This window comes from Periplaneta americana, chromosome 1 (genome assembly GCF_040183065.1).
Source record: "Periplaneta americana isolate PAMFEO1 chromosome 1, P.americana_PAMFEO1_priV1, whole genome shotgun sequence".
In the NCBI taxonomy this organism is placed as follows: domain Eukaryota; kingdom Metazoa; phylum Arthropoda; class Insecta; order Blattodea; family Blattidae; genus Periplaneta; species Periplaneta americana.
This window is the reverse complement of record NC_091117.1, coordinates 836,236-849,198: the sequence shown is the minus strand read 5'-3', so window position 1 is coordinate 849,198 and position 12,963 is coordinate 836,236. Positions and strand designations below refer to the sequence as shown.

General features: G+C 39.2%; 1 protein-coding gene across 1 annotated transcript; it reads left to right on the top strand.

Moving 5' to 3' along the window:
- Positions 1-1,532: 1,532 nt before the first annotated feature.
- Positions 1,533-12,759, top strand: LOC138696706 (nonsense-mediated mRNA decay factor SMG9). The gene is made up of 9 exons (XM_069822061.1): positions 1,533-1,917; positions 2,880-3,025; positions 4,225-4,289; positions 6,607-6,808; positions 7,564-7,863; positions 9,632-9,779; positions 10,899-11,025; positions 11,096-11,216; positions 11,308-12,759. Exons 1-9 carry the CDS (start codon positions 1,858-1,860, stop codon positions 11,384-11,386), a joined length of 1,248 nt encoding a protein of 415 aa, XP_069678162.1. The 5' UTR covers positions 1,533-1,857; the 3' UTR covers positions 11,387-12,759.
- Positions 12,760-12,963: the final 204 nt, after the last annotated feature.

The following is a 12,963-nucleotide window of genomic DNA, read 5'->3' as shown; positions in this document are numbered from 1 at the left end:
GCTTTTTAGCTTACATTGACGCTACGCCACTGCTGTTAACGCAGTTTTCTATCGTGTATGGATTAAAATGTATCATGTCCAAACCATTCCCTTTAATTTCGTGAAACATAAATAGGAAATTATTTCATTTTTGCAAGTTCCTACACATACAACTGAAGCATTGTAACATCAAATTTTTTCCTTTTGAAAATTTGTCCAGTTTATGAACAACTCAGTTTTTCGTTATTTCTGTAAAAAATTGTTTCTTGGACATATCATTTGAAACGTGTGCTTAGTTTCACCAAGATGAAGAAAAATCCATGCTGGAGTGTCTTAATGAAGGACATTACAGCTAGGTATAATTCAGTTGTTTACAAATAATTTGGCATTTTTCAGTCCTTAGACTTTATAACTTAATAGGAAATTTATTTGTACTTCATAATTAGAAAAAACGGAGTTGGTATTAAATTGAAACTTAGGCATGCATTCCCCCCCAAGCTTCATTAGGTACGCTTTCCGGCTCTAAAAACCTTACAGCTTATGCCTGAATGAAGAGTAATTTTGTGTGCGTGCGCGTCTGTTTATTCAATTTTGCATGAGCGTACACATGCAATCTGGGAAGAATACTGAAGGATTCAAGTTTGAAACGCGCGGTCAATTAAGATGTATGAAGATTTTGTGTCTACATGGTGCGCCATTTTGTTCATTCACTACGTATTATCAATTAACATTAAATATCAATCTTGCATGAATTCCTGGAATGCTTCAAATTGAAAGAAAAGTTGAATCGTGTAGATACGCCTTAAGGCTACGTGGTTTCTGCACTGGCTCATAGTGGTTTTTCAAGAATCAAGTTGGCGACATTGCGTGCCTAATGTTTGCGGAATGCAGTGTTGCCAACTGGACGGAAATTCCTTCAAATCTGACGGAGTTTCAACGTAGCGGACGGGAAAAGAATGACTTTGACGGATGACGGATTTTCTGGCGGAAATTACGATTGACATCGTCACTTGACTTTTTTTAGTTGCTGTCATTTTTAATTGTTTACTTTTTGGAAGATTTTACTTTTTCTTTGAACAGCCCTGTCCGTGCCATGCCATGTTTCAGATTACCTCGTTGACGAATTATTATTTTACTCAAGATTGGTAAGTTGTGGTAAAATTTTCTTCGCTAAACTGGAGAATTGCACGGTAACTTTGAACCATGCCGTTACGTTTACCACCAAATTTAAGTAAATACACAATATCGCCAACATAAGAACATGACGCTGGTGTGTGGTGTCGTACTTAACGCTTTGGCGCACATTAACCGGAAATTTACTTTTCGTCATTTTAATGATATTTCGTGAAACAGACCTTTTTTCCTCTTCATTTCGTTGTGATGACCTACTTTAAGATCTTACTACATCTGCATTTTCTTTTAATGTATTCAAAACACCGCCGTTGTACTACATAAACCTTGCACTTGACTAATGGAGTGATTTATTTAATAATATAGTCGCGAATTTCACTATCACCATTTCGATTGTCTTTTATTTGACACGGCTCGGTGACTTGGGGCCAGCGACTAACGTCGACTACCGACATTGCTCTACCGTGCGTATTATCCAGTTGTTCCATTTCTTTTTATTTGTATATAAATATAATGAGTGGGTCTTAATATGTATTTTTAAATTTTGACGGATTCCGACGATTTCCAAGTGTTGGACTGACGGGGATACAATTTGTGTGTTGGCAACACTGGCGAATTGTTCGAATCGAAAATGGTCGGTGTGTATGAATTGTGTACATTGCAATGAGTAGCGTATTGTTATAGATGAATTTGATGCCGGTTCTTCATTTTTAAAATTCGATTGAGAGATTGGAGTCTTATTCAAATATGTCAGAGTTTGAGAAGGGAAAAGATATGAGACAGAAGAAATACTATCCTGTGAATAAAGTAAGTGGCTTCATGTATTTTCATATTTATATAGGTTAAGGCAACTAAAGAGGGACAAATAATTATGGCCTCTTGGTGTTGTTTTTTTGGTCCAGTGAAAATAAGTTGTCTTTTACGAAAATGCTCGTAGCGGCCATAATTATTTACCGGTTTGCCGTAGTTTACCATTATTCTTAACAATAACTGTTTGTATAAGTACATCTGAAGTAATTTTGTTAAACTAGCAGTTTGGTTGTACTCAACGAGTCTTAGGGAAGCGATATAATAGGAAACTATACTTTTATTGGTACAAACCGCCAGAGTACTGCAGATCTAGGAATAGCTTCATACCGGTTTATTGAAAAACATTATGGACTTCAATGTTGATAAGGCATTTACAAGTTCACACTTGCCAATACATGTAGAAATAGTGCAATTCGTGTTCTGGAGTTTATCCGTTATTGTTTTTCCTCTGGCGCATATCGTCAAGTAAGATGCACTGCCTAATAACAGATGCACATATCAGCCTCAATCAGAGGTGTATGTAAGTTTATTGTAGAAAATATTAGTTGCTTAGAGCCAAAACTGGCTGATATATTAAATTTCAAACTCCAGTGTAGAGAATTTTACGTTGACCTACCTTGTTCTTCACGCGTAATAACATGTGTTTGGACTGCTTGCTCCTGAGGAATAAACCGTGCCCTCAAATTATGATAACTAGGATTAGGATTTTTATGCACAAGTAATGTCTGGAAATATGCATAATGAGGCAAGAAATTTGCAAAACCCGATTATTTTTACAGGGTTTACTATCTTTCTAAAAAAACATCACCACGATGGTCTAGTGACTAGAGTGCTGGTCTTTTAATCCTGTGAACCGGGTTCGATCCATGTAACTTAATGTCGTCTATCATCTGATATTATGCTTTAATTCACAATTCTTTATGCTGGAGCGTAACATAAAATTTGACGGCTTTGTGCAGGACAAGAAAGATGGACACAAGAGGCTGCAGATCATATTGGCGAAGCCAGAGCGCGATGTGGACAGGGACAAGGGCAGCACCAAGCCGACAATCATCCTGCGGAACAGAGCCGTGTCACCAAGTCAGCGGCCTGCCACTGTGCTCAGGTGATTGCATCTCTACTAGGTGGCTCCTCTGTCAAATGACATTCCACAAACTTCCCTTTACCTGCCTGCATGAACATGAATTGCATGTCATTCTCAGTTTGTAATATGATCTTCTGTACTCTGCAGAAAGGAACAAATCTGCAGTGTGCTGACACAGCTTAACATAAAGTGGTACAATTCCTCCTAATTCAAGATGGATGTGATGTTATGGCTGCCCACACAGTTGCATGGCTGGTGTGCTTGTGGGTGTTAGAAGACTTAACAATCTTTATAGCTAAAATAACAAAATTACCATTTATTGGATTGTTGACTGCAGCTGTGAGGTTTCCCGTATTGTGGATACAACTTATGCATTGCAAATAGTGCTGAGAACATTCCACGAGCTTTAAAGTGACGTCATCTATGGATTACATTATTAGGACATGTGGCATGTATGAGTGAATCCAGAAATGCATATAGAGTGTTAGTTGGGAGACCTGAGGAAAAAATACCTTTGGAGAGGCCGGAACATAGATGAGAGGATAATATTGAAATAGATTTGAGGGTGGTGGGTTATGATGCTAGGGACTGGATTAACAAAAAAGGAATGTAACATTAGATAAGATAAAGGCTAAAAATGTAAAAGATGTTATGCAAAGGAAATAATGGGGAATGGATAAAAAATGTTAAAATATAAAACGTCAGTTTTATGATAATATTTATTGCATCATCATGCCACACATCATCCAGTTGTTTTCTTTTCTTCTTTTTAAACATGAAATAAAGTGCTAAATGGAGTTGTACGGACTTATGTTCTCAAAATGAATTATTGTCATTATTTAATTGAATAACTGTATAAACATTTGAGAACTTATTGAGAGAAAATGTTACAGACTTAAAAAGAAATGCCTTGCGAAATTAATATAACCCTAGTTGTTACGGAATTAGAACAGAAAAATATAATCTGCTTTATTTTGTTCATAAAATAATACTATTGCAGAATTATGCCAGAAATGTTTGGCACTTAAAAATATCTGTATGAATTGCTTTGTGAAGTTAATCACTGTGCTTTATATTAAAGGGAAATCGTAGCCAGGTCTTTTCAGTTGTGTGTATTGTTACCATTCTGCAAGAGTATGGCGAGAAAGTGTATTTAAGGTGACAAAACGAAGACTAGACCAGATTCAGAGTTTGAAGTAAATGTACGTTTGTGTTTGCAGGAAGGACTCTGAAACTCAGCAGCCTCCATTGTACCAACTAGCAGCAAAACATACAACGGGAGAGAGTGAGTATCAAGAGCAACTTACAATGTGTAGTATAGCAGTACATTTAGTCATTTGTTTCGGTATAAAATGGTCGCTGCTTTTCGTGTTATGCTGTTTTGGTTGCTTAATATTTTCATCATTGTGCATTGTACAGTGCGGGTGGGAAGTAACTAGGTATTATTAAATGGCTGTAGAATTTTAATAATGAAAATAGTGTGTACATATAGGTCAGCAGTACAAACAGTGGCCATGAGAGGAAGTACGCGCAACAATAGCAAAGATGGCCAATCACCTGTCTGCTAGTCAGCGTAGATTGCTGCACACTGTGTTGTTCTTGTACAGAGATGGTGGCGCAAGGTGAAAGGAAGGGGAATGCCAGAGACGGTAAAGACTTGTCATAGGAAGCTAATGACCATAGGTTCGGTTAAGAATGCAGGAAGAACTGGCCGTCCATCCACATCTCAGTCTGAGAAGAATGTGGCGATCGTGTGGGAAATGTTCAATTGTAGCCCAGCTAAATCAGCACGTCAGGCAGCTCGCGTAAAGGTATGTGATACGTCAGGTGTTAGGAAGAACTGAATTACGTGCAGCAGCTGACACCAGAAGACTGCGATCACAGAATGGAGTGCTGGGTTGGCCTCAACTGTTTCAAAACATCCTCTGGAGTGATGAGGCTGTATTTCATGTGGGAGGTATCGTCAATCGATACAGTTGCCATTATTGGGCAGCACAAGATCCAGATATGACTGTGGAGTAGAAGTGACTGTGTGATGTGGAATGATGGTCTCAAATGTCATCGGGCCATTTCTCCTGCGTGAATGCGGAATGCTACCATGAGATGCTTGACGATTACGTTTGGTCCACAGTATCTGGATGGGAAAACATCGACATTATCTTCATGTAGGATGGTGCACCACCTCACTTTGCAAATGTTGTGCTTATGTGGTTGGGTGAGAAGTTTCCGGAACTTTGACTGGGGTGACGTGCATCTCACGAATGGCCTGCAACAAGTCCTGACATTTTTTATGCAGCTAGGCAAAAGATGAGGTGCACTGGACGAAACCTCGCAACTGGAAGAATTGGAAGCACGGATTCTTGGCGTTATCACCAATGTTCCACGCAACTTCCTCCAGAAAACTGTGGATTCCATTCCCATCTGCTTGAGGAAATTGGTCGACACCACAGGTGCCTACATTGAATTGTGAGGTGTGGATCTGTATTCTCATTTAATAACGTACACATAAAATTAATTTCAATAAATTAGTGTTGTAAATGTAGATTTTGTACGTGTTTTTTAATACCTAGTTACTTCCACCTCACCCTGTAGATTTAAACTCTTGCTGTTCCTACAGTTGGCGTTTTCTTTACTAAAATTATGCATTGTTATTGTGTTTTATTATTATTATTATTATTATTATTATTATTATTATTATTATTATTATTATTATTATTGTTATTATGATGTTGCAATTTAACTTTTTGAATATCTTGGACTGGAATACAGTATTGGGAACGATCTAGACAAGATTTAAAACTTAGAAATTGGAAAATGTAGTAGGCTATATGCCTAGTAATCTGTATGAGGAAGATTTGTAAGTTTGAAAATGACTTCTAGATCTTTTTTCCTTTTAAGTTCCATAAAATTGGCCGGATGTGCAGTATGTAGGTTCAGGCAGCTCACCGAATGGTACAGTTACCAAAATTTTACCATTCATTCACAGTGTTCTGCCCAAGAGCAGGTCTTTCACTGCAAACCCAGTATTTATTCTCCAATTGTTCCCATTTTCTGCCTTCTGCATGCGATCCATATATCTTAATTTGTCCATCATCTGATGTCTTCTCCGTTCACCATTCCTTCCAGTGCATCCTTCAGTAGGGAGTTTTTTCTCAGCCAGTGACCCAGGCAATTTCTTTTTCTCTTCCTGATGAGTTCCAGCATTATGAGTAAACTTCTGATCTGCTTGTCCTGTCAGTCATCACTCCTTAAGTAAACACGAGGTCAGACTAATGGAATGAAATATTTGCCTCCCTCTGGGAATAGAGCTGGTGACAATGGAAGTATCTCTGAATAAATGATTCAGTATCAAATAGACGTGTTCAGTTTTCAAAAGTAATTTTACAATTTCAAAATATTGGGAATGGATCCTAATCGAATAAAGATGCAGTTATGTTGAGTGGTTAGTAATGAAGTAGGGAGCGGCTCAGATCTGTTTCTGGTGACTCCATGTAACTCGTGTGTTGTATAAATAAGTAAAATCTGAGAAAAATAAGTTGGCACTGCCAGAATCAAACACTCATTTTTGACAATCATGTCATTCGCCTTCTAACACATTGCAGATGTGAATCCCCTGTCACCGCCTCCGGAAATGAAGGGCAGCGTCAAATTAGTGGACGAGTCTTTTCAGTTCTGTGATGGGGCCCTCGAGTTCCTGTTGGATCAGAACGACTTCATGGTGGTCGGCTGTCTGGGACTGCAGGGTGTGGGCAAGTCCACCTTGATGTCCCTGCTGGCAGGCAACCAGCCCGACGACCCTCCCAAGTATGCACAGTTACTGTTAAATGTAGATTCAGAGAGGGCTCTCTCTTCCTTTTTGACTTACTGTACTTTCAGATAACGGAAAATCTGGAGGTAATGTATTCTTTTAATTTTAAGCAAGAAAACACTGAGTGGAATTTAATTAAATCCGTGTCTACAATTTTTATTGTTGAATGTTGTACAAGGATGGAGTTTTGCCATCTTTTGTTTGGTTTTTATTTTAATCAGTCATTAATTTGCTAAACTGTTTTTAGATTCTTTACTATAAAAATTAATATTTCAATTGTTTTGAAAGTTATTTCTGTGTATCAAATACAGCTAAGTGTGTGTGTGTGTATTAAGTCCATAATTTCAATTACATTTTTTGATTACTAAAAGCTTCAGGTACTGGCAAGTAGAACGTTTATTTTATCCACACTCAGTTTTTTCTAGCACTTTTATCCCCTATATAAACAGATGTTTTTGTACTGATGTATTCAGTGTTTTTCTTCACCAATTAATCGAACCCCTATTCCTGGAGAATCCTCGGTCTCATCTTGTCTTGTTATTATCAGCTCTCCTGTTGCTAGATAGCTGGTTACAAATTTTTTGGATAACAGATATCTTTTTATGAGCAATGCAGAAAATGAACATTGTGGGAGGACAGTAAATGATTTCATTTCTGTGTGCCCTCATTTATTTCTGTATTGTTAATTTGTGAAGATGGAACATCTTTAGATGAATATTCCCAGCCAAGTTGTGCTGTCACGTTGCCGCAGGAGCCTGTACTTCAAGCCCCAGGGCCTGGAGCACCACGAGCTGGGCGGGCACTGCACGACGGGCGTGGACCTGCTGGTAACGCCGAACCGTGTCATTCTGCTGGACACGCAGCCCATGCTGTCAGCATCGGTGATGGACCGCCTGGTGCAGCAGGAGAGCAAGAAGTTTGCCGGCACCGAGTTCACTTCCACGGAGAATGCCATGGAGATCCAGTCGCTGCAGCTGGCTGCCTTCCTGCTCTCAGTCTGCCACATCGTCATACTTGTGCAGGACTGGTTCTTCGACCCCAACTTCCTCAGGTGTGTTTTGTTTTTCTACTTACTTATTTTCTAAGGAGCCACAAGGTTGTTTTTTGAAGGGCAGTGTGTTTTGTTTTTCTAGTTCGGTGCTTGTTTCTTAGCGAGCCTGAAGCAGGACATAATGCATGGAGTTATGTTTGTTAATTGTTTGCACTGAGGCACCGATATAATTCTTCTGACAATTTGCATTGTCAGTCTCTGTTAATGAATTGTCTAAACTGTATTGAGAAAAACCACAGTTAGGGCCTAAGTGAATAGCCATTCTCCTCATTGAACGTACTGTACAGTAACATGCAAATTAATCCGAACGTGACAATTTTTAGCATTTTGTTTGACTGTTGGTCTACCAGCTGCACAGTCTGCTTAATTGAGTTCTGTAATATAGCAGAACTTCAATGTTGAAGGTCTGGAGTTCATATTTTTTGCATGGTGTTAATTATTTCCTCTCATTTTCATCCTCAGAAGGATTTTAATTGTGTTGAAGACTTATTACTGCATTGCTGTGTTCTTTCTGAAATGGATACAATTGTATGAAAACCCTCTAAACTGTAACATTAGCAGAGTACACTTTGAAGACACAAAGGTAAATTGCTGCAGAAACGATACCGAGAGCCTGGATGTATTGCACCCCAGGAAAAAGAAAAATGTGGCTGGAAAGGATGACAGTTTAATTGTTAGGAGAAGTGAAATAAATCCTAGACTGTCTGCTGCCGACTTAAGCCACGAGTTAATAGCTGTGACTGGGGTAGACATTCGCATTCCAACAGTGCATTGTAGACTTTTGGAAGCTGGACGAAAGACTTGTAAACCATTAAAAAAGCAACAGCTAACCCCTAATATGTGCAAAAAAACGCGTAATATGGGCAAAATTACATAGAAACTGGCCAGTGAACGACTGGAAGACTGTACTTTTTTTCGATGAATCACATTTTGAGGTTCAGGGCCACTATGTTACTTACATCTGTAAAGAATCCAACTCATCTGCAACAAGCAACGAAACACCTCAAAGTGTAATGTTACACACGAAGGGCCTGGTTCATTAATTCCTATCCTGAAGAGTGAGGACAAGTATATTCACATACTGGAAACTAGAGTCTTAACACAGCTGCAGAAATCATTTCCGGATGGCAACATCTCGAAAGACTACTAAGTTCTCCAACCAGAAAATGATTTCCTGGTACTCCCCTGGTCAGAAACATCAACCGGATTGAGAACTTGTGGTCAATTTGCAAAAGGAGAATGGCAAAACTAGATCGTTTTACGTAAGAGAAAATTATTTGTTCCCTCATTCAAGTTTGGTTTCATGATGAAAAAATTAAGAAGATTTGTGGAAATTTAGTGCAATCCGCGTCATATCATGTCAGTGATGTAATTACAAACAAATTACTGCGGTACGTTGAACATCCATTTTATCCTGCACAGTGCTTGTAATTTAATGTACTCAGTATGGCTTGTGCGGATTAATTTGCTTGACAGTGAGAATAGAACTTGTTTCTTACCACTTATTTAATGATTCAACGCACATTCCAGTGGTTAACTTGTGTACACACAACTCATATGAATTCTGCTTCAGTAGAAGAAACTACATTGTTGTACTGCGTATCTAACTATGTTGAAAATCGTATTTCTCAGTACAGTTCATAAATGGAGATCGACAATAGAAAGATATGCCATGCATTGTATCCTGTGCCAGGCTTAGAGGCAGCGTCATTGCTCTGCATAACGTTTACCAGTAATTGCCACGTGATAATGTTTATGCTGTTACCAGGTTTGTTCAGTCAGCAGAAATGTTGAAGCCTTCCACACCAACAACGTCACAAGATGAAGAGATCATAGAGTACTTCCCACATGTGCTGTTCCTGCAGAACCGAGCTGCCACGGGCGACTTCAGTCCCTCACAACTCAAGCTTATGCAGGTCAGCAACAGATAATTAATTGTAATTGTGTTTGAGTCAGAGAAATTATTATTTACATAATTATGCCTTGAATCGAACAAAACATTTAGAACTTAACTAGAGCAAAATAAGAATGCTCCATTCTTCCGTGAAAGTTTCCCTTTTGTCTGTAGTCTGAAGTCATGTACAGGACCTGCAGAGTGCAGTTCTTCAAGAGAATTCCTGAAAATGTTTAAGATGGTATCCATAATACACTGTTGCTTAAAAAAGAGAAAAGGCAGACAGTAATCATCATACCCCTCTTTTCATGCCTTCAATTAGATGCATATGTGGCCCAGGTCGTGATGGAATTTATGATGGACAAAACACCATTTTTCTCACGGTACGTCCACTATCCCATTATCCATCTGTCATCTGCAGTAGTTAAAAATAGGCTGGAGGTTGAGCTTACCAGGTACTTGTGTGCAGATGGGACCTGTCATCGCACTTTGGGCCAGTGCAGACGATGTTGTAATATAAAAACAGAAAATCTGAACACAATAAGGTGGAAAACAAATTAAACTCAGCATACAAAGTGCTGTAAGAATGGACAGAAGAAAATAATATAAAATCAATAAAAACAAAACAATATTATATCAAATTTTCACCCTCCAACATAAAAGTAATACATTTATTCTTAAAATAAAAAACCTGGAACTAGCAAGAAGTGGAACAACTGGACACCCAGGCATCTATCTGGGTAGTAAACAGCACATTAACAAAGTCCAAGAAAAAGAAATACAATATTAAAAAAAATACGATATTGTTAAGATTCGTAAATAAAACGTGTGCTGCTGGAATTGGTTTAAAAACTTTGCACTTTTGTGGTTATGGAAGAAATGTAAAGAGTGGTGAAAAAATTGGCAGAATGGGAACAATTTGGGTTATTGCTGCTCGCGAATTTCACAGATCTCCAGTTATCGGTCCTTTTAACCATTGGTTCACGCTCTGTGGTGTTGCTCAAACCATACCAGAAGGACCTAGAACTTCCTTCGTCAGCATCACCTGTATGAGTTATATCATTGCAAATATGTTGGACACTCCAGAGGCCTTAGTGCGTGATAGCAAACACTCAAGCGTTATGTTGTGGTTTCTTTTCAGACAGTGTACAGCAGAACGTGCCTGAGGTCCAGACTTCAGACCCAGAGTGGCATAGGCAACACTGTCAGTCCTCAGAACTCTGGAGATGCCACCAGCCTGTTTCTGCTGCCTGACTTTGGGGAGACAGGTAAGTGAAGCTAGCTGTGGACCTCGTGGGGTGCTGGCTGTGTGAGACACGGACCGGGTGATTGTTGCAGAGGAGGCCGGGCACTACAGGGGCCATCCTGGCTTTGCAGAGTTGCTGGCGATGCTGCGCAACCAGATCCACGGCGTCACGTGCCACCCTATCACACACACCGTGCTGTCCGAGAAGAACTGGTTAGTACAGTCACCATCAGCTGTGTCTGTGTGTCATGTAAGACATGAGATGTTGTCGTATCGAAAGCAAGTGAGAACTGTGATGTTTCAGGTTGCACTATGCGTCCAAAGTGTGGGAAGGCGTGAAGAAGAGTTCCTTCTTCATGGAGTACAGTCGGCTGCTGCCGTAACAGACAAGGTGAACTGATACTGACAAGGGAATTGTTAATGAGCTCATGTCGAAATCTCTCCTTAGCAGATAGGCAAATAAAAAATATTAGCTGCCCACACTGACTGTAAGTGTGTGAAAACCTAACTTTAAATTTTAATTAAGAAAAACAACGCATATCTAAAGAGAACAACTAAGATGCTGTCCTCCGTGATCACTTGCCTGTCATACAGTTTGTATTGTCTGACATTCTGCACAGTCGACGTGAGTTCAGATCACATATTCGTGAGAACAGTATTGATCTAACAAAATTCATTATTTTTATTAGTTATTTAACTATGCTGTATCAACTAGTGTCAGTGAAGCTACTGATATTCTCCTAACCAGGTAATAATCATTGCAAGTTGGATTTGACTCCATGCTAGAGCAAAATCCTTATTGAAATTGGAATTTCTGCACACACATTGTGTCAAATTGCCTCACTCTTGGTGAGTGTTGTCAGAGCAGCAAGAGCTACTGCTTCTTCTTATTCTTCTTCTTCTTCTCAGTTTGTTTTTCGACGTCCTCTTGGTCAAGAACAGCTGACACATACGTGAATATTCCGAGATAGGGAATGAGTAATTGCTGAAGCCACACGAATATCGAAGTATAAACACCTCTACTCTGTTTTCGCATCTGCGTAAGACTCGGCACTGCTGGTAGACGTTGTGCCTCTGATTGTCGTCATAAGGGCATGGAATGTATGATACAACATTAAAATCAGTGGGTTCTATCTCAAGTGGGACTAACTGAAAATGAAAACCAAGCCTGTCATTTCACTCAGTAAAGCATTGTTCACGACAGAGGTCCGAGACCATCAGAAGACATGGAGGGAACTAATGCCACAAGTACCACGCAGCATTGAGGATCATCACAGAACATCTATATCACTTGAAGATTATAGACTCTCCAAATTGTAAGAAACGCCACTGACTGGGATGCACCACTCTGTAGACTAGTGGCAATTGCAATCAAAGTGTTGAACATTACATTAATAATAACAATAATAATAATAATATATATTAGAATCTGCTTACAAGTCCGGTCCCCATGGATACACATTGTTACATTAAATCGTAACAAAATACTATCAATTCATAGCACTGCAGAGATACAGTTTGCTGAGAAATGTACAGGAGGTTTTGGGTATCTTTACCCTCAACGCCCTTCTGAGTGAACAACAGCAAGTGAAAGAATGTAACCCTTCGCTTGTCTCTTTTGAAGATTAGATCGATACTGGTTGTGGAATGTACCTGAAGCTCAGCTCTCCAGCTGTATAAGTGTCAGTGTACCATACTTGTGTTTTGTATAATATGTATAATTTAATTGTTTGGACATAAAACATTTAGAAATGTCGTTGGTGTTTTGTTATCATTTATCTTACTTAGAACTGCTGCAATATTGTCAAGGCTGTTGAGAATAGTCGGTGACCTGCGAAAGAAGGTGCATGACGACATTCAAGGAGGTGCACGATTTTCTGTGTCATTATCATACAACAAAACCAATCGCATGGTCTAGTGGTCAGAGCTTCTGGCCACAGTTCATGAGGTTCTGGTTTCG

Bases quoted from the DNA above. Each gene is read 5' to 3' on its own strand.
- LOC138696706 (XM_069822061.1), top strand. From the start codon at position 1,858: ATGTCAGAGTTTGAGAAGGGAAAAGATATGAGACAGAAGAAATACTAT. The intron at 11,026-11,095 runs GTAAGTGAAGCT...TGATTGTTGCAG, and splicing joins GCCTGACTTTGGGGAGACAG to AGGAGGCCGGGCACTACAGG. The intron at 11,217-11,307 runs GTTAGTACAGTC...GTGATGTTTCAG, and splicing joins GTGCTGTCCGAGAAGAACTG to GTTGCACTATGCGTCCAAAG.